Source organism: Electrophorus electricus, chromosome 21 (assembly GCF_013358815.1).
Source record: "Electrophorus electricus isolate fEleEle1 chromosome 21, fEleEle1.pri, whole genome shotgun sequence".
Classification (NCBI taxonomy): domain Eukaryota; kingdom Metazoa; phylum Chordata; class Actinopteri; order Gymnotiformes; family Gymnotidae; genus Electrophorus; species Electrophorus electricus.
The window spans coordinates 7,463,836-7,487,973 of NC_049555.1; the positions used below are offsets into that span (position 1 = coordinate 7,463,836).

General features: G+C 44.5%; 2 protein-coding genes across 5 annotated transcripts in view; both read left to right on the forward strand.

Annotated features, from left to right (window-relative positions):
* Positions 1-8,580, forward strand: part of ankrd11 (ankyrin repeat domain 11) — a 64,505-nt gene extending 55,925 nt beyond the window's left edge. Inside the window, 11 exon segments of the mRNA XM_027007337.2 lie at positions 1-1,437; positions 1,440-1,466; positions 1,469-1,647; positions 1,649-2,015; positions 2,018-3,408; positions 3,410-6,019; positions 6,022-6,627; positions 6,950-7,048; positions 7,459-7,602; positions 7,725-7,817; positions 8,379-8,580. The exon segment at positions 1-1,437 is cut by the window's left edge and continues 480 nt beyond it. Coding sequence (XP_026863138.2) covers positions 1-1,437; positions 1,440-1,466; positions 1,469-1,647; positions 1,649-2,015; positions 2,018-3,408; positions 3,410-6,019; positions 6,022-6,627; positions 6,950-7,048; positions 7,459-7,602; positions 7,725-7,817; positions 8,379-8,564 — 7,139 coding nt within the window. The 3' untranslated portion in view covers positions 8,565-8,580.
* A 4,456-nt stretch (positions 8,581-13,036) lies between these two features.
* On the forward strand, positions 13,037-23,912 carry slc22a31 (solute carrier family 22 member 31). Of its 4 annotated transcripts, none has more exons than XM_035521107.1 (10): positions 13,037-13,106; positions 14,050-14,135; positions 15,267-15,370; positions 15,498-15,652; positions 17,760-17,928; positions 18,009-18,154; positions 18,933-19,041; positions 19,463-19,677; positions 20,082-20,193; positions 20,564-23,912. In XM_035521107.1, exons 3-10 carry the CDS (start codon positions 15,321-15,323, stop codon positions 20,994-20,996), a joined length of 1,389 nt encoding a protein of 462 aa, XP_035377000.1. In that variant the 5' UTR covers positions 13,037-13,106; positions 14,050-14,135; positions 15,267-15,320; the 3' UTR covers positions 20,997-23,912. The 4 variants fall into 4 exon arrangements, with proteins under 4 accessions (XP_035377000.1, XP_035376999.1, XP_035377001.1 ...); XM_035521106.1 differs by lacking the exon at positions 13,037-13,106 and adding an exon at positions 13,117-13,334; XM_035521108.1 differs by lacking the exon at positions 13,037-13,106 and adding an exon at positions 13,406-13,436.
* Positions 23,913-24,138: the final 226 nt, after the last annotated feature.

Below are 24,138 nucleotides of genomic sequence, written 5' to 3' on the forward strand. Positions count from 1 at the left end.
AAGTCAAGAAGAAGAGGAAGAAGGAGACAAAAAATAACGTCAGCAAAGAGGTGCGGTTCGGCAAAGTGAATGACAAGTTTTGCACCTCGGACTCTGAGACGGGTGACATTGAGAGTGAGGATGACAAAGGCTCGATGCCAAGTTCAAACTGTGTAAAGGACTCATCTGTATTGAACCTCAAAGACTCATCCGTGTTCAGCTCACTGTCCGCGTCGTCTTCGTCCTCGCATGGGAGTTTGGGCTCACAGAAGCTCACACAGTCTCTGGCAGAACAGCACCCAAAGCAGTGGAGGACAGACGGCTGGAAGACTGTGTCCTCCCCAGCTTGGTCTGATGTCAGTTCCCTCTCTGATTCAGTAAGGACAAGGCTTTCCAGTGAGTCAGACTATTCTTCTGCGGACTCCAGTGTAGAGTCTGTAAAACAGGTGAAAAAGAGAGCGCAGGATAACAAGAAGAAAAATAATACACATGCCAATGCATTAGACAAAAAGAGTTCTGACTTTTATAAGACCTCAAATTCAGATGGAACAGTTTCTAAAACGGACAAGGATGGAAAGGTCTTGAAAAAACACAAAGTGAAACACAAACACAAAAACAAAGAGAAGGAGAAGGTTCCAAGCCTGGTCTTAAATCAAGACATGAATGAAAAGTTTGTAAAGAGCTTTACCTTTGACTTTGATGACTCTCGGCAGAAGTCCCTGATCGTTGAGACAGAATCACCTTCTGACAAAGTCAAGCTCTCAAAGCATGACAAAGATCATTTTAAGAAAGAGGACAGAGTTTTGAAAGGTAAAACTGATGATAAAGATTGGTCAGGAAAAGAAGTTCAGAGACTATCTAAAGAGGAGAAGTCCAAGAAAACAAAGGAATCCAACAAGGAGAGAGCAAGCAAAGAGGACAAGGAAAAATCTTTAAAATCAGAAAAGGAGAAAAGCATGAAAGATAAAGAAAAGCCAAAGGATGAAAAACAGAAGTCTCACAAAGAGGATAAAAAGAAAAAGTCTAAGGATAAGTCGCTCAAAACAGAAAAAAAGAGTGATCTGAAAGAAGACAAACATTTTAAATTGGACAAGGACAAAAGTGGAAAAGAGGAAAAGACAAAGAAGGATAAAGCTATCAAGGAGGAACCAGATTACGAGGATTACGATATCAAAAATCATTTTTTAGAGGACACCAAGATGAGCGCATCAGATGATCATGATCGCTGGCCATCGGACCTTTCCTCCGACAGTTCCCTCTATGGGCGACGGACAGCTGGATGCTCCAATGAAGAATACAAATCAAATAATTCTGTAAAACTAATAGTAGAAACAATGAAAGAAGAGAACAGGGACCGCAGAAAAGAAAACAAAGTGAAAGACAAGAAGTCTGAGCATGGGGACAAACGCTCAGAGAAAGAAGCTACATGCAAGAAGAAAGAGAAGGAGTCCTCAGATAAGGGAATGAAAAGAAAAAGGACTGGACAGACAACAGAAGCTCAACTCCAGCCACTCAGAAAAGGAGAAAAAGCGAAAGGAATCAGTGAGGGGGTGTGTCAAAGAGAAAAAGGAGAAAGAATCTGTCGATGGCAGCAGAGACCGAAAAGATTCCTATGAGTTCACCAAGGAGCGCAAAGACTCTAAAACAAAACAGGACTGCTTGAGAGAATGAATATGGAAGTGAAGCCTTCTTTAAAGACAAGTCAGAAAGTGAACCCATTGCTAAGTCGGATCCCAGGGAGAGGAACCACTCTGGAAAAGACAAGGAAAAGAAAGGGGATGGTGTTGAAAAGAAAGACAAGTTGAAAAGCGATAAGCACAAAGACAAACCAAAAGATAGAAATTTGGACCAGGACAAGGAGAAGCCTGAGAAAAACTCACTTGACAGATCTTTAAAAGAAAAAGACTTGGAAAGAAGCTCCAAAGAAAAGAAAGATGGAGCTAAAGATAAACACAAGGATTCTCACGGCAAGGATAAGGAGAGGAAGATGTCATCTGAGCCAAAGTAAAGACAAGAAGAAAAAACATCTCAGGACAACATGCTGAAAGAGATTTTCTTGAATTTAAAAGGGAGGAGAAGAAACCTGAAAAGGTCAGAGAGAAGACATGGTATAAAATTGAGGATATATTCACAGATGAGAGTGAAGATGAAAGTGACACTTACAATGGAGGTGTGGCAAAATTAAGTGATTCATTTGGACTCTCATTAGATCGAAAAGACTCTACGCCTGACAGGGACGACATAGATCACATTCTAACGGATAAACACAGAAAGTACTCTGCAGAGGGGAAACAACACTCCACAGAAAAACAGAAAGAAAAGGAACATAAAGATAAAAAGAAAGAGAAGCTAGCCTTTGACTCTGGAAAAGAGAGAAAAGGCTCTATGGAAAAACACAAAGATAAGAAAGACAAGGATTTGACAGACACAAAACACAAAGAGCGCAAAGACAGAGCATCTGTGGACTCAAATCAGGACAAGAAAAACAAGCAGAAGCCTGCAGACAAGAGGGAGATTGTGGAGGAGAAGAGCAAAAGCAAATACAAAGATAAGCCAGACCATTTGAAAGACAGAAAATCCTCAAAAGGGAGTGGAGAGAATGAGAAATCCTTGCTTGAGAAGCTGGAGGAAGAGGCCATGAATGATTACAAAGATGATCCCAATGATAAGAATAGCGATATCTCATCAGACAGCTTCACAGACAGGGGTCATGAGCCAGTTTTGAGCTACTGTGACTCATCCAATATCAGCTTGCCAGATATGTCGGAGGACAGAAGAGAGCTGCTGTCCATCTCCAACCCGCAGGACAAATTCAGAGAGAAAGAGAGGCACAGGCACTCCTCCTCCTCGTCATCCAAAAAGAGTCACGACAAGGACAAAGAAAAAGTCAAGAAAGACAGAGGTGACAAGAGGGACAAGTCGGAGGAGCTGAGAGAATCTTTTGGACGCAGGGAGAGCTTACCTTTTGAGAAAGAACTCATGCCTCTGGAAGCCGATCCATACACTTTTCCATGTGGATCTAAGGCTGATGGAGACGATGACCTGGATAAGACTCTAGAATTTGAGAAGGAGATGTCCAAAAAGGACAAGACGAATAGTGTCATCACCAACGAAAAAATAAAAGACAAGAAGAAGAAAGAGAAGCATAAAGAAAAAGTGAAGGAGGAGAAACATAAATACTCGGATGGTTTTGGGTCCTTTAGACACTCCAAAGAAGATCAGAAATCTGGACTCAAAGAAAGCCCTCAGCTGACGAGTTTGAAAGACAAGACTAAAGAAGACAGTCCAAAATTTGATGGCAAAAATAAGGACAGAAGCAGGGAAATCACAGAAAAAGACAGAACTGATTACAACAAGACAAAAGTCAAAGATGAGAACGACAAGATTGGCCAGTTGAAAGACACAGTTAGGAAAGATACTCGCCCACGGTGAGAAGCTTCTTGTTGATGGTGACCTGAGACTGACGAGCTTTGGCAAAATGCTTAGCTTAAAAGACCAGGAAATTGAAGAGCGTCATAAGAGACACAAAGAGAGAATGAAACAGATGGAGAAGCTCCGGCATAGATCAGGAGATCCAAAGCTTAAAGACAAAACCAAGTCCAGTGAAGATCTGAAAAAGAACCGGGGCGAACTTTCATCAAAAAAGTCAGGTTCATTGGACTCTACCTTGAAAGAAAAAAAGCTCAAAGACAGCCTCCCCACACAAATGATGTCTCCTGATAGGAAGTCACAGCCCATGGATGGCCAGAACTCAAAAGACTGGCTGACAGGCCACCAGATGAAGGAAAATCTTCCAGCATCACCAAGACCTGATCAGAACCGACCAACAGGGGTTCCTACTCCTACATCTGTGATTTCATGTCCAAGCTATGAGGAAGTCATGCAAACTCCTCGCACACCATCTTGCAGTGCAGAGGACTACCCAGAGATCATGTTTGATGCTCTGGACTGTCAAAACTCCTCTGCAACAACAATGTCCATGAATGCCTGCTCCCCATCATTCTTTGATAGGTATTCATCCCAGAATTCATCCCACAGCTTCCAGGAAGGAACATGTATAACACCAGCAAAAAATATGCAGCTACCGCTTGTGAGTCGATCGGTTTCCTCTGATGTTAGACGACCTCTGGAAGAGGACTTCAAATTAGAAGATGACAAGTTTCTTAGGCAGCAAAGTGCATCAGCAGCTGCAGAATTTGAGTCATCTGCCTCACACCTTCCTGAAGACAAAATGCCAATGGAGAGACTTGACTGTCTTTCTTCCCCATACTTTTCCCCCCATATTGACATGCGGTCTCCAAGGCCAGAGTCATTGCAACCCCTTCCAGATAGAGCTTGTACAGGAAATTCTGGCAATGATGCAAATGAGCTCCCACCAGAGAGCATATATAACAACTATCTAATGAAACCTTCAACTCCAATTCACAGATCTGACCCCCAGGAGCCATGCCTGGACATAGCTGCCCCTCCAACACCAGCCCCTGCAGCTCTGCCTCCCATGGACATTGATGACCTGTCTGTACCACCTCAGAATGAGCCTATGTTGTTACCGGCCGATCCAGTGAGCAGCACTGAATATCTGCCTCCACTTGTGGAGGAGCAAGATGATGAGGAGGAAGATGATGATGATAATGAGGAAGAAGAGGAAGAGGAAGATAATTCTGAGGATGCTGCAGAAACTATGATTGCATCTGAACATGTCATGCAATCCGAAGAAGATCCTGCATATTCTCTTAGTATTGAAGAGTCTGCCAGGAAGACTTGGGTTGAGTCTCCAGATCGGAGAGAACCCGAAGTGATTCCCCTGACACCTCCTCGTCCTCAGGATAACATCATGGAAAACTCTTGTGATCAGTCTGAAGCTTGGAACTCAGCAGGACTTATAAAGTCACCTCTTGAGAGCTATGGAGAAGTCGAAGCTGCTGTTTCAAAGATCAGCAGTCCATATTCACACTCAGATTGTGAGCTGCCGCATATCCCTACAGCAATGACTGTCCAACCATCCGTTTCTCCCCCTTATTCCACGTATTCTAGGTCATACTGCCCTGCACAGATTTCAGAGCCTCATTATGAGGTACAGAAAGACAGTACAGAGGATATTTCATCACCAGCAAGACCTGTGACTGAGCCTGTGGACTCAGAATCGAACTTCTTGCCACCTTCAACTCGACTAGAAACCTTCTTCCCAGATATCAAACCCCATGTTGAGGAGAATCAAATGGATGTTGAACCATCATGCATGACACAAGAGAGCAAAGAAGAATCCCTCAATTATGCGCCTGAGAGCAGTATTGCCCAGTCTGTGAGACGTGAATCTCATTGGACTGACCCTTTTTCTACTGCAGTTGATGAGTTGGACGACCTGGGTCCATTTTCATTGCCAGACCTTCCATTCCCAGAAAAAGAGATGCAAGAGCCTGAGATCATAGCCCCAGAGATGGAAGAGAACAGGCATCTACCCACACAAATAAGACCTCTGCCAGTGGAAGCAGGCAAGGATCTAGGGGTGAGGGAAGTTGGCTTACCCAATTTAACTAAAGCACCTTGTTCCCCAGCTGTTGTTCCTCCTGCAGAGCCTGCTCCAGATTTGGTGCCTCCTTCTCCGGAGGAGAGCTACAGACCACAGCACGAGCTGGAACCAGAGCCTCAAAACATTCCAGACGTTCCCGCCCTTAAAGAAATTATTCAGGAAGATGTGGGCAAGTTTAATGATCGGGACGAAAGTGAGGGCAATATGTTTTCAGCTACTGATGGAGAGAATGAGCAGGGATATGGACAGAAAGATATATCCCCTGATATTCTGACCCCAGTATCCATAGCAACATGTTTGGAACCACTGACAGCTGCGAAAGCAGATCAGATTGGACCTACCCCAGTGGTAGCTCTAGGTCCCTCTTGCAGTCCCCGCTCTTCTGCTCCTGTTTTGGCCGTCGCGTCATCTGGCACAGCCCAAATGTCAGAGGCCTTGGAAACGGACAGCCAAGCTGCCAGTCAACCGTTCGTAACACCCGAAGCCCCAAAGAAGATTGAGGAGATACCAGTCAGAGGATGACTCGAAATCGAGCTCAGATGCTGGCCAACCAGAGCAAGCAGAGCACTGCAACAAGCACCTCTGGCATTTCATCTTCTACAACCTCCTCTCCGGTCACCACAAGCAGCACCACCACCAGTTCTCCACCTGCTGCTACCACAGGGGAGAAAGAAAAAGAGAAGGAGCCCATCAGTGCCATCACTGCTCAGACCTCCACCCCAGCACCACCTGCTCTCATCACCAAAACAAAAGGCCGCGCTGTGGAGGAGGAGGATGGTCAGGCACAGCATCCACGCAAAAGAAAGTTCCCGAAGTCGGGGCAGCAGCAGGTGCAGGTACAGCTGGTCAACACAGCCATGCAGCAGACTCGCGAGATGATTCAGCAGACCCTGGCAGTCATAGTAAATGCCATCAAGCTGGATGAAATCGAACCCTACCACAGTGACCGTTCCAACCCTTACTTTGAGTACCTGCAAATCCGCAAGAAGATTGAAGAAAAGCGGAAGATTCTTTGTTACATAACACCCCAAGCTCCTCAGTGCTATGCAGAGTATGTGACATACACAGGCTCCTACCTGCTTGATGGCAAACCTCTGAGCAAACTGCATATCCCAGTGGTAAGAACAACACCCCATCATTCCTTTATATTTTACTACCTTCACAGATGTTGATATAATGCTTTGTTTGTTTTTGTTGGGTTTTTTTTATACCTTAGGAGCTGTATTTTAATACAACACTACTTTTGTGTTGATGGTACAACTTTGTAAAATATATTCCTAACACTCCTTCCTACAGATGATACTTTCACAGCTGAATTTTGATGTTGCTCAATTGCTTGAGTATGCCTTAAGCAGCATGCTGCCTTTTGTTTTTGATAAACTCTGTCCTACCCCCCTGATTCCCACCACTGTCCTACCCCCCCCCCCTCCCCCCCCCCAGATTGCTCCACCACCATCTTTGTCAGAGCCGCTGAAGGAACTTTTCAGACAGCAGGAGGCAGTGAGAGGGAAACTGCGGCTGCAGCACAGCATTGAGCGGGTAAAGAGTGCAAAAAACTTCCAGTTCCCACACACTCTGTTCCTCCTCTCACTTCAGAAGTCATCCAGTTAGAATTAGTGCTTTGATCACTCAGCGCAAAACCTTTTTGATGACATGATCAAAGCTTCTGTGTAACAGTAAAGCCCCATATCTGCAATATGCATTTCTCCAGCCAAAAAAAGCATATTACAGTACAATCAAACTTCCCCCATTTCATCTTGCTCTCTTCTGATGCTGCTTCTGTGACTTCTGTGAACCTTTGTGATTTTGAAAGACCTTACCACCTTTCAACTTAATCAAAACTTTGCTCAAGGGTTTTCAGAGGATCACTAGAAGTCCACACTCCTGTCTTTTTTTTAATTTTTCTTTTATTCTCCCTTTAAAATGTTTTTTATCTTATCCTTCTACAGGAAAAACTCATTGTGTCTTGTGAACAAGAGGTACTGAGAGTTCATTGCAGAGCAGCGCGAACCATCGCTAATCAAGCGGTTCCATTCAGCGCCTGCACCATGCTCCTGGATTCAGAGGTCTACAATATGCCTTCAGAGAGCCAGGTGAAATACCTCTGTAGTGCTATGCCAGATTTCACTGATTCTATTCCATTTGTTATAAGGTACCTTATGTTGATATTATCTTGCGTTGATTTTATTTCTCTTGATTTATTTATCTTAAATAGGGGGATGAGAATAAGTCTGTGAGAGATCGCTTTAATGCTCGGCAGTTTATCTCTTGGATTCAAGATGTGGATGACAAGTATGACCGCATGAAGGTGAGGTCCTGATATTGTCTTTTACAAGTCTCACCAAAAGTACTAATGTGACTAACAGTCAAAATAGTATTGGTTGTCATGATTGCTAGTATCATGAGCCAGACATTTGATTATCTGCATGAAACTATGGTTATTGGGTTCTTTGTTTTTTGCTTGAACCACAAACAGCTTTTTGCCTCGCATGCAAAACAGACAACCACAGACGACTGCATTCTATGGGGCTTTGAGTAGAGTCATTCTGAAATTATGCTACAGGAGAAGCAGACTTAAGAGTCTCCTAAGCCAGATACTTCACTGTTAGGTTTTGGACTGTCAGTGTGTTTGACAGCAATACAACGCATACAAGACATTCGGGCCTTGTGCAAAATTCACTGGTGTGAACATAACTAGCCACCATACCTGCCTTTCTTTTCCGGTTTCAAACTTAAGAGAACTCGTCAATCCAGTGATTGGCTCATATTCTAAAATGCTCTGTCGTCGTCCTCGTGTCTCGTTCGTCTCACGTTGTCTCGTCCATCTCACATTGTCTTCTCATCTTACCCTGCCCTCCTGCTCCCTCAGACATGCTTACTGATGCGCCAGCAGCATGAGGCCGCCGCATTGAACGCAGTGCAGAGGATGGAGTGGCAGCTCAAGGTGCAGGAGCTCGACCCCGCGGGACACAAGTCCCTGTGTGTCAACGAGGTCCCCTCCTTCTATGTGCCAATGGTTGACGTGAACGACGACTTCGTATTGCTGCCTGCGTGACACTCTCGGACGCGGAGAGTGCGGTTTCAAATTCTCATCTTTCAAAGAGACATCAGACAGCAAGTTCGGTAAGGGCTAGCCAGTTTGAAGAGAAGATTTCTTTGAGAAGAGTAACCATATATATTATATAGAAAAATGGTAAAAGAAATCAAACTTAAATCATCCCCTTCCATCAGAAAAGGGGAGCATCTTTTTACCGGGGAAAAACACAACTTGCACTTTCGTCCTTCAAATTTTTATCCTTTTGTTTGTGATTTAAAAAGCAACATTTGCTTTGAAGCCTACCCATCCCTCCCCTACCATTTGATTTAGGGTGAGATGAAGGGGGAGAGAAAGATTTGTCTTTATTTTTGATCCCCCTAATTAAATAACCAGGAATGGGTGGGTTGGTACAGGCTGCTCCACCATCTTTGTCCTTCAGAATCAGGGACAGAAGCCACCATGGTGTGCACAAGAGCACTGGACAGAATCCCGGCTCCACCCCTAAAGGTGCAAACGGGGTTGGGTGGGGTGGAGTGGTTCAGGCCTGAAAAAGATTGCCAGAAGAACGCTTGAACATCGACTCGTGCAGCGAGACGGCATCCCACTGGCCCCGGATCTCCCGTAAGCACAGCCGAGGAGAGCATGGCTCCCTGCTGGGCAGCGCAGTCCCTGCAGCCACAGGCCGAGAGGAGTGCAGTAAGAGCAGCGCAGCATGGGTGAGGTGGGGCGGGATGGTGGGGGAGGGGGAAGACTGCCTCCCGCACCAGGGCATCCACAGACAGCGCAAGAGCCAGGGCACCCCCTGAGATGCAAGCTGGAGGAGCGCCCGGTTGTACATGTGGAGTCAGTCGCAAAAGCCTGTACGTGGAAAAGGACACAGAAGACAAACACTGATATGCAGTGTTGGAATAAAGGCAAAGACTTAAAAGATGGTGTTTTAGTGGAGGGTGGGATATTATTTTGGTGGGAGGGGGATTGTTTGTTTGTTTTTTGTTTGGGGTTTTTTTTGGGGGGGGGGGGGGGGTTTGGTTTGTTTTTTGTCTTTCTTTACTTGGGCATTTCATTGTTCCCTTTCTGAGGAAGTGACTTGAAACACTACAGAGCCAACATTAGGTTAATGAATGGGGGGAAACATACAAAAAAAAAATTGTATTCCGTAAATGATGTACAGTTTTTATATTCGTTAACCAATGTATTCTCGCTGCCTTCTAGATAATTTATTTTGCCACTCATTACTGCACAGTTGTAAATAACTTATGTACTGTAACATCACACAGTTAAGTGTAAAAGAAAAAAAATAAATGAATAAAAATTATCTTTGTATGTACAGTTCACTTTTGGGCACCCCCCCCCCACCATGGGCCAAAATGTGTACACGTTGTCAGTATTTTAAGACCTCTTGTGTACAGGCTCTTAAGGTTCTGTCTAACCGGTCAGTGAGTGTCCTGGATCATTGCCAGAATCGTTGTCATCACAGGTTTCCCTTATACTGAAACTGTCAGGGCCACAGCCATAGTTTTCAGATGTAGCAGAGTGATTATGGAATTATTTAAATGACAGAGATATATTCATTGCTTTAATACATGAGTATGTATCTTAAAAAGACAAACATAAAAGAACAACAAAAAAACCTATAAACCGAGAAAATGCCTTTTTACAGTTAACTTTTCTGATTTAATTTAAAGATGCACAAATTATAGTTAGCAGCATCAGCAGCAAATGGAGCCAATAATCTGGTTCTGGACAAAGTAGAAACGTCCTTTAAACCATCCATTACAACACAAAATATATTACAACTAAAACAGAGTATCAATTTTTTTTGCCTGTCCTCCCCCAACTTTTTTTTTTTTTTTTTACTTCATATTACATCCCTTCCAAGCGTGCATCATCAACACAAAGCTGCAGCATTTTGTTTTCCTGTACAACTGGTGATCAGTAACTCTTCTGTCCCGTTTACTGTCATTTATGTGTTTTGAATTGTTTTTTTGTTGTTGTTTTTAACCTGCAACTTAAAGGAATGGCAACATAATGCATCATTGATGATTGTAGATTTTCTCCCCTTCTGTTTGTGGGCTCTCTTATTGATTGTTTCCATAGTTACTGTCCTTGTGAGTTCCCTCACTGTGTCTTTGTGGTGTGTCATCTCACAGGTTGGCCCTATTTAGTCTTTCGTCCTATACCATGGTAGTTCATCCACAAAAGCACAGTCACAGAATCTGCATAACTGTACTTACACAGTGGACTAATGCAAGAGTTGGTTTTTAGAAAATGTCCTCTGTTTTTATAATGGAGCTTCTATTTCTGATTTCTGAATATTGTTTTATTTTCCCTTGAATCCTGATTTTTTAAAGAACATTTTGATATTTTACCATTCATAATTAGCTGCTTGTATTTCCGTTGAAGGTTGGTTGTTTGCTCAGTCATGTGTTTTCTTTTGTGTGTGTGTGGGTGTGGGTGTGTGTGGGTTGGTGGGTGGGTGTGCGAGTTAAATGCCCTACAGCATAGATGTGTATATACATTGAGTGGGTGCAAAAACGGGAAATCAGTCTTTTGGCAAATAGTTGTTTTAGATGAATAATAGTGTGGTCTTTTGTGAGTACCGTGATAAATGACAAGGGGGGGAAAAATCTTTAGACTGGCCATACAAAATACAAACCTAAATGAATAACTTTCCATTCAAATCAGTAGTACAATCTCAGTACCCGCTTGATTCTTTGTCATGTGTTGTCAATTTGGCGAACACAGTAAAGGGGGGGGAAAAAGATGAAAAAAGCCTTTGAATTTGAATCGGTGTGTTTGATGTCTTATAGTGCATTTTCTTGCCCATGCAACACAGTGGCATTGTTGATCAGTGTGGTTTAAAAAAAAAAAACCAGAATGTATACCATGACACTGCTCCTGCAGCCTCACTGTTTACAAATATGTGCACGCGTGCGTGCGTTCTGTCTTCTAAACCGTTGAAGCCCTACCTTTCATATTTCCCCTGCGTCAACTGTCCTCCATTATTTTAAATGGAAGGCTTGAAATTGTGATGCATTTTTCTGTAGCAGTTCCGTATGGAGGGCATGAGCCGAACACAGAAGCCTGTCGTGTGGACCCCACCCCATGAATCTAATGCTTCTCCCCAGTCAGTGTCCAGTGTCAGCTTATCCTTCATTGACGAGGTTGGGACTGGACTTCCTATCTCACATTGAAGCACTTAGATGTTGGCTAGCCAGTGACCCAGGACCTCAGCTCACCACTGATATCTGCAACACATTACCTCTGATTCGCACACACGTAAAGCCGTTGAACTTTGGTTTCCTCTTTAAGTGGGCAGGTTTACATGTTGTGAGGTCACAATTTCAAGCCTGTTTTTTTTTTGTTGTTGTTGGTTGTTTTTGTTTGTTTGTTGTTTTTCCCCCTACTTCAATATACATACATCCAACAGTAGATGTTTCTTGAAATGGAAAATAACTCATAAAGCATGTAGAACTATTCTTAAATGGTGAGAAATAACCTATTTATTATCTTTCTGACACCTGTGGTATGTTTGAGTTTGAAGGTCTCCGCTGTGTAAATTTTCCTCTTGTAATGAGTAAAAAGGAAAAGACATTGTACATAAGTGTATATTCTCTCCCAGGCCTTTTACACCATCCTCTTTGTACTAGTCTGAACCTGCGTAGAATGTGGGGGGTCTAAGGGCAGCGAGACTCCGCACTTGCTGCAGGTGATATAATAATGTAACTTTTTTCCTTTCTCACTTTATTTTCCTCCTCCTTTCTTTCCTTTGATTTTTTTCTTCCTTTTGTATGATGTAGTTCAATTGTGTACATATTGTTGGAGCAGCTATGGGAGGGAGGGTTTGTTGATGCTATTGTCAGTGCTGTCAAAGATCCAGTACTTACACCTTTAGCTGTGTTGATATCCTGCAATTCAAAAGCGAGAAACTAAAATTTAAAAAAAAGGGAAAAAAAAAAAAAAAGTTAATGGAGTAAAAATTCAAAATTGTTATTTTCTACAGTTGCATGTACAGAGAGCGCGAGAACTGCTGTTGTTCCTCAGAGATTATGTTCGTAAATAAATTTTTGAAATATGATTGTTGTCTGTGATTTCTTCCTACGTTATGAATTCCACCCGATGGCAACAGAAGGTTAGTATTAAATTTGATTCTTTCATTAATTTGGGAAAACATCTAATTGCTACTATCTAAATTCCAGACGATGGTAGTACCAGCAAGGGGCAGCTACGTTTACTGTCCGCAAGAGGGCAGCATGGCAAAAGCGCTATGAAATAAAAAAATGCATTGTGTAAATAAAATTATTAAACAGAATGTACTGTAATGTTCATTGGAATTAAAATTGGTTATAAGTCTATGGGAATCAATAAATGAACAACTGGCCAAAGATTTAATTTAGTTGTTTATGAAAATAGACTCCAGTTTGGGTTGTGGGGTCTAATTTACTATGTTGTGATCTTTCGGTTTAACCAGATGTTCATGGTGAGTTTAGGCCAACAGGCTGTTAGAAGGCGCGGCAGTGCTAATCCTTATTCCAGCATGTACAGGCATTCGTCCGCCATGTAAGGATCAGGTATCAATGCCCTCTTATATGCTGCGCGATTGTGTTCGCATTACTAGGGTGAAGTAACTTAAATCCGATGTTTGCCTTAATGTGACATCAGATTTTTAAGGGCTGTGTGGACATATCCGAGCTTTTCAGTTCATATCCCAGTCATTTTCGTAGTCCTAAAACATTCTGCTTTAAATCTTCGTTAAACAGGAGTGCCTTCATATAGAAACATTAACCGGTATGTATAAGAAAGAAACGCTGATGGGGAAAAATAAGGTCCTTAACTCACGTTAACGCAGAAAAGATGTCCGCAAAAACCTCCCTCCTGTTTGGGTGACCGGTATGTAGCTGCTAACAATACATTGCGTATCGCAAGGAGTGCGTGTTATAGCCAGTAAAGTTAAAGACAACGTGTTGGTACTATCTGCACATTTATGTCTTAGCAAATACCAGCACTGTGTAATGAACAGGGGAGCACTTCTAGTTCCGTCATTTCGCAGCGAGCTACCGCTCAACTAACCGCTCAACTACAGCGAGCTACCGCTCAACCTACTGCTCCACAGCCTCGGGGGTATTTAGTCGATTTTCACCATCCAGCAGTTCAGATGTCTGTGGTACGCGACTGGTTTTAATTAAACGGACCCTAGCCATGGAGTTTGAAACCAAAGTATATCCACAAATTGGAGGCTACGGACGATACAATCGAGTCGTTACCGTTTTCAGCTGGTTCCCAAATTTCGCCGTGTCGTTAAACCTTTTATGTGATGTTTTCTTTACGCTGGTTCCAGAGTCCTATCACTGCAAGCCCGATCCGTCATTACTACCTTCATCTTTCCTCCTTAGTAATTTTTCGAGACAAACTTACCTGAACTTTACAATTCCATGGATAGACGGATATGGCTTAAGCCCTTGTAAACTTTACAAATATCCGACAAACTTCACGAATTTTACAGGGAGAGTTTACAGAGAAGTGGTGCCATGTACAAGGGGATGGGAATACGCGAATCCCGCTGGGCTCCGGAGCAACTTTGTTACCGAGGTAGGTTTTTTAATAAATAGTTCTCTCTTTAGCGTACACTCCCTATAGAGTATATTCTAAGTCTGTGATTTGAGTATATGTAGCCTAAACCCTTTCATGGTATTCAACATGACATCTCCGTGTCAGAGAGAGCTAACAATTATGAAATATAAAATATAACAGTTCATGGTTGCACACCAGAAAATGTCAGATCACTGCGGTGTCTTTAAGTCGACTATCCACGGGTTTTATTGTGTGTTTGTTTATTTGTTTGTAATATGCTTTGGGTGGCAGTCTACCAGAATAGTCCCAATCTACTTTGTTTGAACTTTTAATAGTTTAAAGTAGTTCTTTGAAATTCTTCAAATGGTGATATATATACTAACAATGCTTCAGTAAACGAATAGGTGCATTATTATACCCTAGACTGAGCGGGGCCCATCCCAATTCACAAACCATGGGCAGGACTCACCCAAAGGCACATACCATGGAACCACACAGAATAAACAGGGCCTTGTTTGTCCTGGTGATGGTGTGAGCATGTCTCAGGGATGCCTGTGTAATTATTCAACTGGGGGAAGAATGGTTGTGTGTCGCACAGTTAAGTCGCAGCCCCACTCCAACAGTGCAGAGCCCCAATTTCATGTTTTCTGAAACCATGACTCCATGTTCTTTATCCAATGGGAGAACATTATGGAAATCCTGAAGAGGAATGGGAGCGGGGCAGGAAGATGAACATGGCTAGTTTGTATAAGATATGCGCACATTGGCCGTTATGTAATTATGCGCTCTGAGGTTGTCAAAAGCGAACCAGAACGTACTAGGCACGTGAGCCCCATGTATGTTCTTAACACAAATACTGACATGATGTTGCCTTATCTCTCATTAAAAAATCACGCATGTTATTTAGGTTCTGTGCTTGTTTGCTCCTGAGTCAGGAATAGTATTGTTCCAGAGTTTCCCTCACTCTCGTTATAGTATGAGATTATAGTGTGACACTGTCATGAAGTCTTTCTTTCTGTTCTGGAACTTTGCTCTCTCCGTAACCCTTGTGACCTTTAACAAGTAAACAGCCACATGTTGTTGAGAACAGTGTGTTGTGTGTCTTTATGTGCTTAATCTAGCTGCCTACCTCTGTCCTTGTGTCAATAGTGGGACTTGGTTTGTGGAGCCTACTGGAAAATTCCCCTGCAGCACATCTGCTTCATGAGCGGTTGGATTCTGGGCTATGTGTTGCTGGGCAGTGTTTGTGACTGGTGAGCCTTCATAAAACGTGCTGTTGTTTTTTGTTTGTTTGTTTGTTTGTTTGTTTTACATCTCTTCCAAATCGAGCCGTTTCAGTTTGTTTTGGCACAGCACTGTGAGTTTGACGTGTGCTTGCAGGCTGGGTCGCCGGCGGGCTCTTTTGCTCACTGTGTCCCTCTCAGGCCTCCTGGGGGTAGCCGTGTGCCTGTCCGACAGCCCCACCACCTTCCAGCTCCTCCGCCTGTGTCATGGCACCGTGCTGGCCGGAGTCTTCCTCTCCTCCTACATCGCCCGTGAGTCACGTCATGCCTGGCCCCGCCCTCCCACAACCTCACCACGGGCCTCCGACGCGTGTATGCTTGTAATGTCAGTAGGCACAACACAGCGAGACAGAGAGCCGCGTACTAGCCGGAGCTGGGTGCAGATGCCGCCAGCCTAAGCACACTGCAGCACCGTGTCTTGACTTGCCGCGCGGCTGCTCTCTCCTTATTAGATTTCGTCACTGTTCACGCGGCGTAAGTGAAACAGAGACTTCATATCAACAGTCCTTCTGAGTAAGCACAGTAGAGTCTGTGTGCAGTGGTAAATCCTCCGTGGTACTTTGGTTTGCAGAAAGTGTTTGTGTAATTCGGTGGCGAGAGGACTTTGCACAATAGGAAGATCCTGTTTACTTACTGCATTCTGACTTGCTTCACACCTCACAGATAAGCTGTTTGTTTATGGTTTAGAGGAGGGGTGTGCATTAACATTTTGCATTTGAATTATTAGGAACCCTGTCTAATAATGGTGTGTTGGAAGTGTTGTATGCTGGGTAGAGGTGAGGGATCATGGTGACCCCTGAGTCACTGACACCCCCTTTCTTTCTCTACTGGTCCCTTGGCCAATGCACTTCCTGTTCTGCAGAGGCGATTTCCCATGGGTCTACGTCTCGGATTGCATGTAACGACATCTCGCGTAGGAGCCCTTCTCTCCTTTATGTTCCCTGGTCTCGCTCGCCGTCCCTCCAGCTTCTGTGCGTTACTCTGCTTTCCCTAATTCACTACACCTGATTTCGTTACAGCAAATTGGGTCACTACTGGCTAGCTGGGTTGGTGTGCTGAGGCTGGAGATGCATGAGGAAAATGGGACAGAGTTCCCGGGGCAGTAGTACAGCAACAGTACAGCCAAGGGTAACAGGGTTAAACCACCGTTAGGCACAGTAGTGTTTTTTTGATAAAGTAGTCCGTTAATATCACACTATAACATGTCTAGTCACGCTGCATGCTTTCATACTTTGGCAGCCCCCACGTCTTTTAGATATTTCTTGTCTATTGTGCCCCTCTTAGAAATTTTCAACAATACCACCTCCTCATAAAGTCACTTTTGCAGTCTTTTGTGTGTGTGTGTATGCATGCATGCCTGTGTGTGTTTTGTGTGTGTTTGTGTGTGTGTTTTCCATTGTGGGGAGCCAGCCAGTTGTTTCTCATCCTGGTCTTCCTGTAATTGTTACATAGGAACCTATGTTCATGTAGATGACCATTAGCTTATTGAGGAAGGATCTTGGAGATCACTGTGTACAATGTTTTCATGCTCATGGTTCCAGTAAGAGCCCCGGAGCAGTGGTTGGCCGGGGGGAAAGCGTGTTCAGCGGAGTCTTAAAATCATAAAAAACACTCCCTCATGCTAAGCCAAATTCCTCTGAGGTCAATCATAATAGTTAGTCCAGATGAAACATCTCGGACAGGGTGGCGTTGGATGCATGAAAAGCTTTGGTTGCTATGATCCACAGCCAGGGGGTTCGGAATAGCAGGATAACAATAGCAGGAAGGAGGACACTGGTGGGACGTGAGCTCCTGCTTTTCCTCTCCTCCCTATAGGATCCTAGAGAGAGACATTCCCTCGGCGTCCGGGTCATTCCCTCATATTCCTGAGGAATGTCATACAGATTTACACCTATTCACCAACTCCTGCAAACTGTTGTAGTGTGGACCAGGCTCTGGGTCCTGTCAGTCACTCCAACAGTGTTTAATCCAATGATCTCATAGTACTTGGATTTTATTGAACATTGATGTTACATTTTTCTCTTTTAATTTTGGGAGATATTTGGTTGTATCGCTCTTCTTATTAGATTAATATAACGTGAACTGCCATGCTGGCAATCACAACACACAGGGGCAGTGGTATAGGGAGGTTACAGGTGGGTAGCCCTGGTATAGTGTTTCATACTTGTTTAACTAGGGGCTTTCCTCATCTGTAGCACTGAAATTTGGGTCTTCTCCTCTCTCTGTTCACTCATACATGCTCTCTCTCTTCCCTCTCTCCATCCCCCCTCTCTCTACCACTGTCCCCCCCCCCCCTCCATCCGCTCACACACCTCCTGCCCCCATCCTCGCCCTCCGGCTCTGTGTGTACCTGCTGTAGGCCTGGAACTGTGTGACCCCCCACGCAGGCTGATGGTGTCGATGGTAAGCGGCTTCTTCGCTGTGCTTGCAGAGCTGTTGCTGCCGGGCCTGGCCGTGCTGTGCGGTGGCTGGCAGGTGCTTCAGGCTGTGGCTACAGCACCCATGCTACTCTTGCTGTCCTACTGGTGGTGAGTCCACACACACACACACGTTTATACACCTGTGTTTCTATGTACTGAATGAACGGTTTGTTTGCGGCTTCGAACAGCTGGGCCTCCGTATTCCCGGAGTCTCCGCGATGGCTTCTCGCCACATCTCGGATTCCTCAGGCCAAGAGATGCCTACAGATGTTCATTACCCGAAACGGAGTGCATTTTAGAGGTGATCTCTACCCTGCTGAGACCCTCCTGACAGGTGCGTCCTCCGTTACACCAGTTTGGTGTTTCCATCTGTTTCTACACACCTGATTAGTAAGCCCTGGTTTGAGCTGGATCAAGCGTGGTGCAGCCTGAATAATCGAGCATGCAGTGCTGTGGGCCTGTAGCAGTAACAAGAATTGTGATACAGCAGCCTATGATGGGTCACTGGTGGGAATACTAACCTACAGCACTGCAATCATCAGTGTGACCCGCTCAGAAGGCTTTACAGTGAGACGGTGTTGTAGCAGGAGAAACACTGCTGTCTCATAGACGATGGCTATGGTTGGCTCATGTGTCCGCTTCTGCTGCTGTCCCTCAGAGTTTGTTCTGAGCGGTCATGACTACACTTCCTCACGTGTGTGGAAACGGTTCAACGTGTATGACACACATTCATGTGACTCAGCCATAAATAGTGCTTGTCCTAGTAGGTGCCTGCATTGGTGATTCAGGGCTTGGCGGCACGGTTATGGGGTTCTAACAGTGGAGCTGGGGTTCTAATATACAACTCTATGGCCACTCTGACAGAGCTATGGCTGAAATCACATTAGTCCAACCGCAGGCCCATCAGACATGGTGAAAGAGGCCAATTGATGAGCCTAAACGGGGTCATTTCACCATTCATGGGCATGTTTGTCATTGAACCACAGATGGGTTTTGTGGATCTGGGTCCCACTCAGGAACCTTCCACTCAGCCTTTCTTCTTCTGTTACGATTTCATAAAGTTCTGTATTTTTGTTTGTGTGCCATCCAATAACATGGCCTGCCCTGCACAGAGATTGACGTGGCTTTCCCAGAAGAGCCCCAGCCGCACTACCATCACGTCCTCGAGCTCCGTCACACCAGAGTTACCTGGAAGAACTGCCTCATCCTGGCATTTACCCTGTGAGTTGTTGCCGTAGAAACGCTGCCTCTGCGTGCATGAGCACATTGAAAACTGGGGAGTGTCTGGGTGTTGGAGTGAGGTATTTCTACTCAGATCTTGCCTCCCCTGCTTAATGTGCTGTGTTTTAGAAAATGACAGAGTTTAGGCTAACAGGAAGCTTCAGGATATATTTTCTTTGGTTAGAATAACAAAATAATAATAATAATAATAATAGCTGAAAAATCCCACATCAGACAACAGAAAGCAGCAATGCAGATAATTGATATAAACAAATATTACTCTGAGAGACAGGTAAAAAAAAAACAGCAACAGGTGGGTTTACGTGTGTGTATATAAGGTGTGTTTAGTAGTAAATGGCAGGTCTGTTCACTTATTTGTAACCAATGTCTTTACCTCTGCTTAATGTCCTCTGTTGCTCAGTTTCATCGGTACAGGTATCCAGTACTGCTTTACGAGGAACCTCCATATTTACTCACCCCAGTTCTACTTTGGCTACTTCCTGCGTGCGCTGATGGGGGCCTTGGCCTGCGGCTTCCTGTGCATGTCCGTGGGCCGTGCGGGCCGGCGGGGTATCCTGCTACTGACTGCCATCGTCACGGGCCTGTCTTCCCTGCTGCTGCTGGCGCTCACTCAGTGTAAGCCCCTCCTGGAGCAGGATCAGTTCGCGGGACACCTGACACGACGCGGCGTGCGAGTTACACTTGCTGTCACTGGAATCCGTCAGGGTCTTTTCTGCCCTCCAGCCTTGCAGTCCTTCAGATCTTAATGATCTTAGGCTAACTGGACAGTGCCGGGGATCTCCTCCACAACCGCTGTCTGAGACCGGCTGGTGTGTCACAATCTGACCGCTGACCAAAATGAAGAACTGATTTCTCGCACAAAAATCTGTTCTCATTGCCATTAAAAGTCTGTAAGCCACAGACAGATTCTTGAACATCAAACCGAGAGCTGTAAATCTGTGGAATGTGAGTTGTTTGGGGGTTTTGCTACTCATGGCTGATGTTGAAGGCTGGCTGTCCTGTGTGTAATCCCCTGTCAGACCTGCAAGGGGTGCTGGTTCTGCTGCTGTCGCTCGTGGGACTGCTCTCCTCCCAGGCTCTGGCTATGCTCAGCGTGTTCTTTGCCGCCGAGGTCATGCCCACCGTCGTGCGGTAAGTGGCAGCTTTACTCCATCAGGAGGTCGGCATATGTTGAAATGTTAAAGGTCACGGTACACAGTGCCCTGGATAGGCAAGCCAAAATGAACCCATCAGAAAGCTCCGAACTGTTGTAATTCCCTCTGATTGGGAATGCTTTCAGTCATCCAGATCTTCAAATAGTGTAGTAGTTGTAAATCAGTGCTTCTGGATTTGACTGGTATTATAATATTTAAGGTGTTTCACCACTCATAAATTCAGCTGATTGGGGGAAATTCTACAGAAACCCCCCAAATGAGTGATGAGGCATCAGCATTAACCAACAGACCAACAGCCTTGAACTTACAAACCCTGGATGGTGTTTGGTTCTTTCTCTCTCTCACAGGGGCGGAGCTCTGGGCCTGGTCATGGCCGCCGGCTGCGTGGGCATGGCAGCGTCCTCGGTGATGGAGCTTCAGAACAACGGTGGACACTTCCTCCACCACGTGGTGTTCTCCTCGTTCGCTGTGCTCTCCGTGCTCTGCATCATGCTGCTGCCCGAGAGCAAGCACAAAGCCCTGCCCGACACCCTGGGCGACGGCGAGGCCCTGTGCCGCCTGCCGCTCTTCCTGTCCCGCAGCGATCAGGACGTGCTGCCCCTGCTGCGCGCGCGTCCACCCGCCTCCGAGTACAGCCCCGACAGCTACTCCCGCCTGGTCGCTGCCACCAGAAAGATGCTCACCAAAGACCCCGTGCCGTATCGGGTCATTGCGTCGTCCCAGCAGCCACTGTTGCCGAGCAACGGTGTTGCTCCGGGTGGCCAAGAGGACTCGTCATAGCAATCGTGTGGAGTTTTGCATGCGGGTCTTGCACGTGAGCGTAGAACTCTTTCCTCATAGGCTACTGTTTCGTGGCACTCTGTCTGACCGCTAGGGGGAGCTGCTAACATGCTGAACAAAACTCTGCCTGTTTATTGGGGCAGGAGTGTAGGTTTTGAGACTGCATAATGACACAAATGAGTCTGCTTTTAGTGAAGGGAAAGTAAAGCTGTTTAATGTTTGGTGGACTGTGAGAGGAAGAAAAAAGGCATCAGTTCAGAAAATGTCTCCTTCCATTCATCAGACACTTTTAAATTCACCTAGCTGCCACACAGTGCAGCCCCCCACACGATAGGTCACATGACCTGGGCATTTCTGTTATGTTTCAGTAAGACCATGTAGCCATAAGAATCGCAGCAGAAAGAATTCTCTCATCTGCTCATTATATACATCAGTGTTCGTAATGCTTTTGTAGTTTGACTTTGGCTGCAGTCACTTTGTTATTGTCCGTTCTTTTCTTTTTTTATGAGGAACAGTTTGAGATTGTTTGGGTGCACACTGGGCCAACAGCTCCAGACAAACGACAAACCCAAGCCTGCCATACCTTTGTTTGGCCTTGAATGCTAGTCTAGAATCTCTAGAATTTGGTCTAGAATATCTTTATACTAGGTTTGTTGGTGTGTGTTGATAGACCAATCTTGGGCTTTCCTGAAGGGGCCAAATATATTCCTGGTGTGTGACTTCGTCATTCCTCGTGTGTTGTACTGTGGCCTCTTAAACGATCTGCACTTTGCTCAGATTGAATAGGGTTTTAAAGTAATGTCAATTCTTTAAGGGTCACTGAGGAACTGGTCTCAGTCCTCTGAGCTGTCCAGTTTCCTTATCCTGCAGGTCCTTTATTTGACACAGCTGAACTCAGTGAAGGGTGCTCACCCTCTTTAGAAGGGGAAAAAACGTACCGCGCTGTTATTTTATTACACATCATTTTATCTTTCATTTATTGGGATATGAGGTGCGTGAAATGAAGTGGGAATCATTTACAATCTAAACAGAGAGAGGTCAGTGTGGTAAATGGCAGGTTGAGAGTGGTTCCTGTTTATAGTGGAGCAGGGTCCCAGTGCTGCTGTTGGGGAAATGAACGAAACGACTGAGCTCAGGGAGTAGAAGGCTGTTGGAATAATGGGATTAAGGGAGTGCCCACTCTGGCTCTGAGTAGCTGGCAAATGGAATTAAAACTTGGAGTGAGTGGTGTGTCGTTTCCCATGAAGGTCAGTGTATCCAGACATGTGCAAACACCACTGCACATTTTACATTTCTTATTTTCTGTTCCCCAAATGTGACGCACAATAGGTTTTTTTGTACCAGACAGAGTGTTTTATTAGACCTGCCTGGCAGATTTATAAGAACTGCATTCATGATTTTTGTTTGTGGTGCATGTGTGTGTAAATATAATAAAATCTATAGAGAGTTAAATTTGTCGTTGCCTACTCACTTTGACCTGTTGATGCAGGGACTGTAGAGAAAGCAAACAGCTCTAGGATTAACAGCAGGACCATGGTGCCAGGTCTTTAGTCCCAGGCCTGGGGTGGCTTTTGGTCTCTCTCTCTTTTTTTTAAAAGCAGCTGATAAACTGTGTCACCTGGCTGCCAGTTGGCATTTTAACAAAAAATGTCTCGGTGTTTAATGTGCACCGTGCTGGACACAAATGTCTACTTACTGCCATCTGGTGGACAAGGGAGCAACACCAATGATGTTTTGGTTTGGTAGTTTGTTTTTAGCTAGTCAGTTATGGTAAATTAAAATACACTGAACTTGCATTACACCACAGACAAAAAGATTCAAAATTTATAAACTTTAAATAAAGTCTATGAGGAGGACATGTAATAAAAATAATTTGGGCCAAAATAAATTTCATTAAAACTAGCTCAGAATCAGTATGTTTGTCAATTAAGGAATTAATTAAAAACAGATCAGATATTGGTGTTACAGGGGTTTATGGTGGCTGGTATTGAGATATTTTATCAGGCAGGGTAGCAGTGTTTCCAGTAGGGGGAGCCATACCACAGACTTTGCTGGCATAACTGGCTGTTCTTCATGGTCAGGCTCATTATTGTAACATGGCAAGTAGACGGAGCCGGAGTAAGTGTGATCTATGAGTGTGTGTGTGTGTGTGTGTGGTTGGGTGTGTGTGTGTGTGTGTAGGTGTGTGTGTGTGTGAGATTGCTCTGACTGTATGGAGCTGCAGCTGAAAGGCACAACAGCATGAAGTCATGCTGAGTATCAAGACTGCTTGTTCTCAGGCTCTGATTGCCTGGAGAAAAGATGGAAACCATCTTTTCAGCTCCACGTTTGCTGACAGTGCTACTACTATACTTGACACCACATACATAGAAACATTTCAGAGCAGGACACTGTGGGTTGCCTTTTAGTTAAGCATATGCACTTTGTCTTGCTGGGTAGAGTGTAGCCCAAATTCACAGCAAGTGGTTTTTGTTTGGTTTTTTTTTTTTTTTTTTTTTTTGCAAAACAAGCAAAAAACTGCAGGAATCTGCATTGGTCTGTGTAACTTCCTGTTTTAACTTGAGCTAAAGTCCTACTAGGTCACAAAAGACTCCCTTCTCTTCTGTCTGTGCTCATTCAGTGGGTTTTACCCAACTTAAGTATGCAGTAGTGGCACTAAAAATCTTTGTTACATATATTTCAAGATTTTCTCAAGTCTTTTCTTGCACATGGTTGAAACCATGCACACTGAAGATTTGCTTTTCTCTCTCAGAAACAGCCTAGAGCAATTTTCACTGTGGACTGTAGTGCAAAGACCCCTAACACAACACCCTTGTTTTCACACTGCTGCTGTTATTTTTATATTTTCTGTATTATATGTCATTATTCAAATATTTGCAAGTTCACATATTTGAAATTTGTTAACTTGTCCTATCATTGAGGCTGTAATAAAATCTAATGTCACTCAGGTTGTAATAACTTGTGTCGTGTTACTAACTTGGTACCTTCTATGGTTTGAATATAGTGATGTGTGCAGCAGTGTTCTGCAGCAGTGTTCTGCAGCACTGTGACTGAGAACCGCTAGGGCTCAGATGTTTTTGTGCAAGTATCAGAATTCCAACTCTCCATGGGGTTGGAATTCCTGTCCTCTATTCCACTTCCA

Coding starts and splice junctions, on each gene's coding strand:
- slc22a31 (XM_027007416.2), top strand. CDS start 13,746: ATGGAGTTTGAAACCAAAGTATATCCACAAATTGGAGGCTACGGACGA. Junction 19,042..19,462: donor CTCATCCTGGCATTTACCCT/GTGAGTTGTTGC, acceptor TCTGTTGCTCAG/TTTCATCGGTACAGGTATCC. Junction 20,194..20,563: donor GTCATGCCCACCGTCGTGCG/GTAAGTGGCAGC, acceptor TCTCTCTCACAG/GGGCGGAGCTCTGGGCCTGG.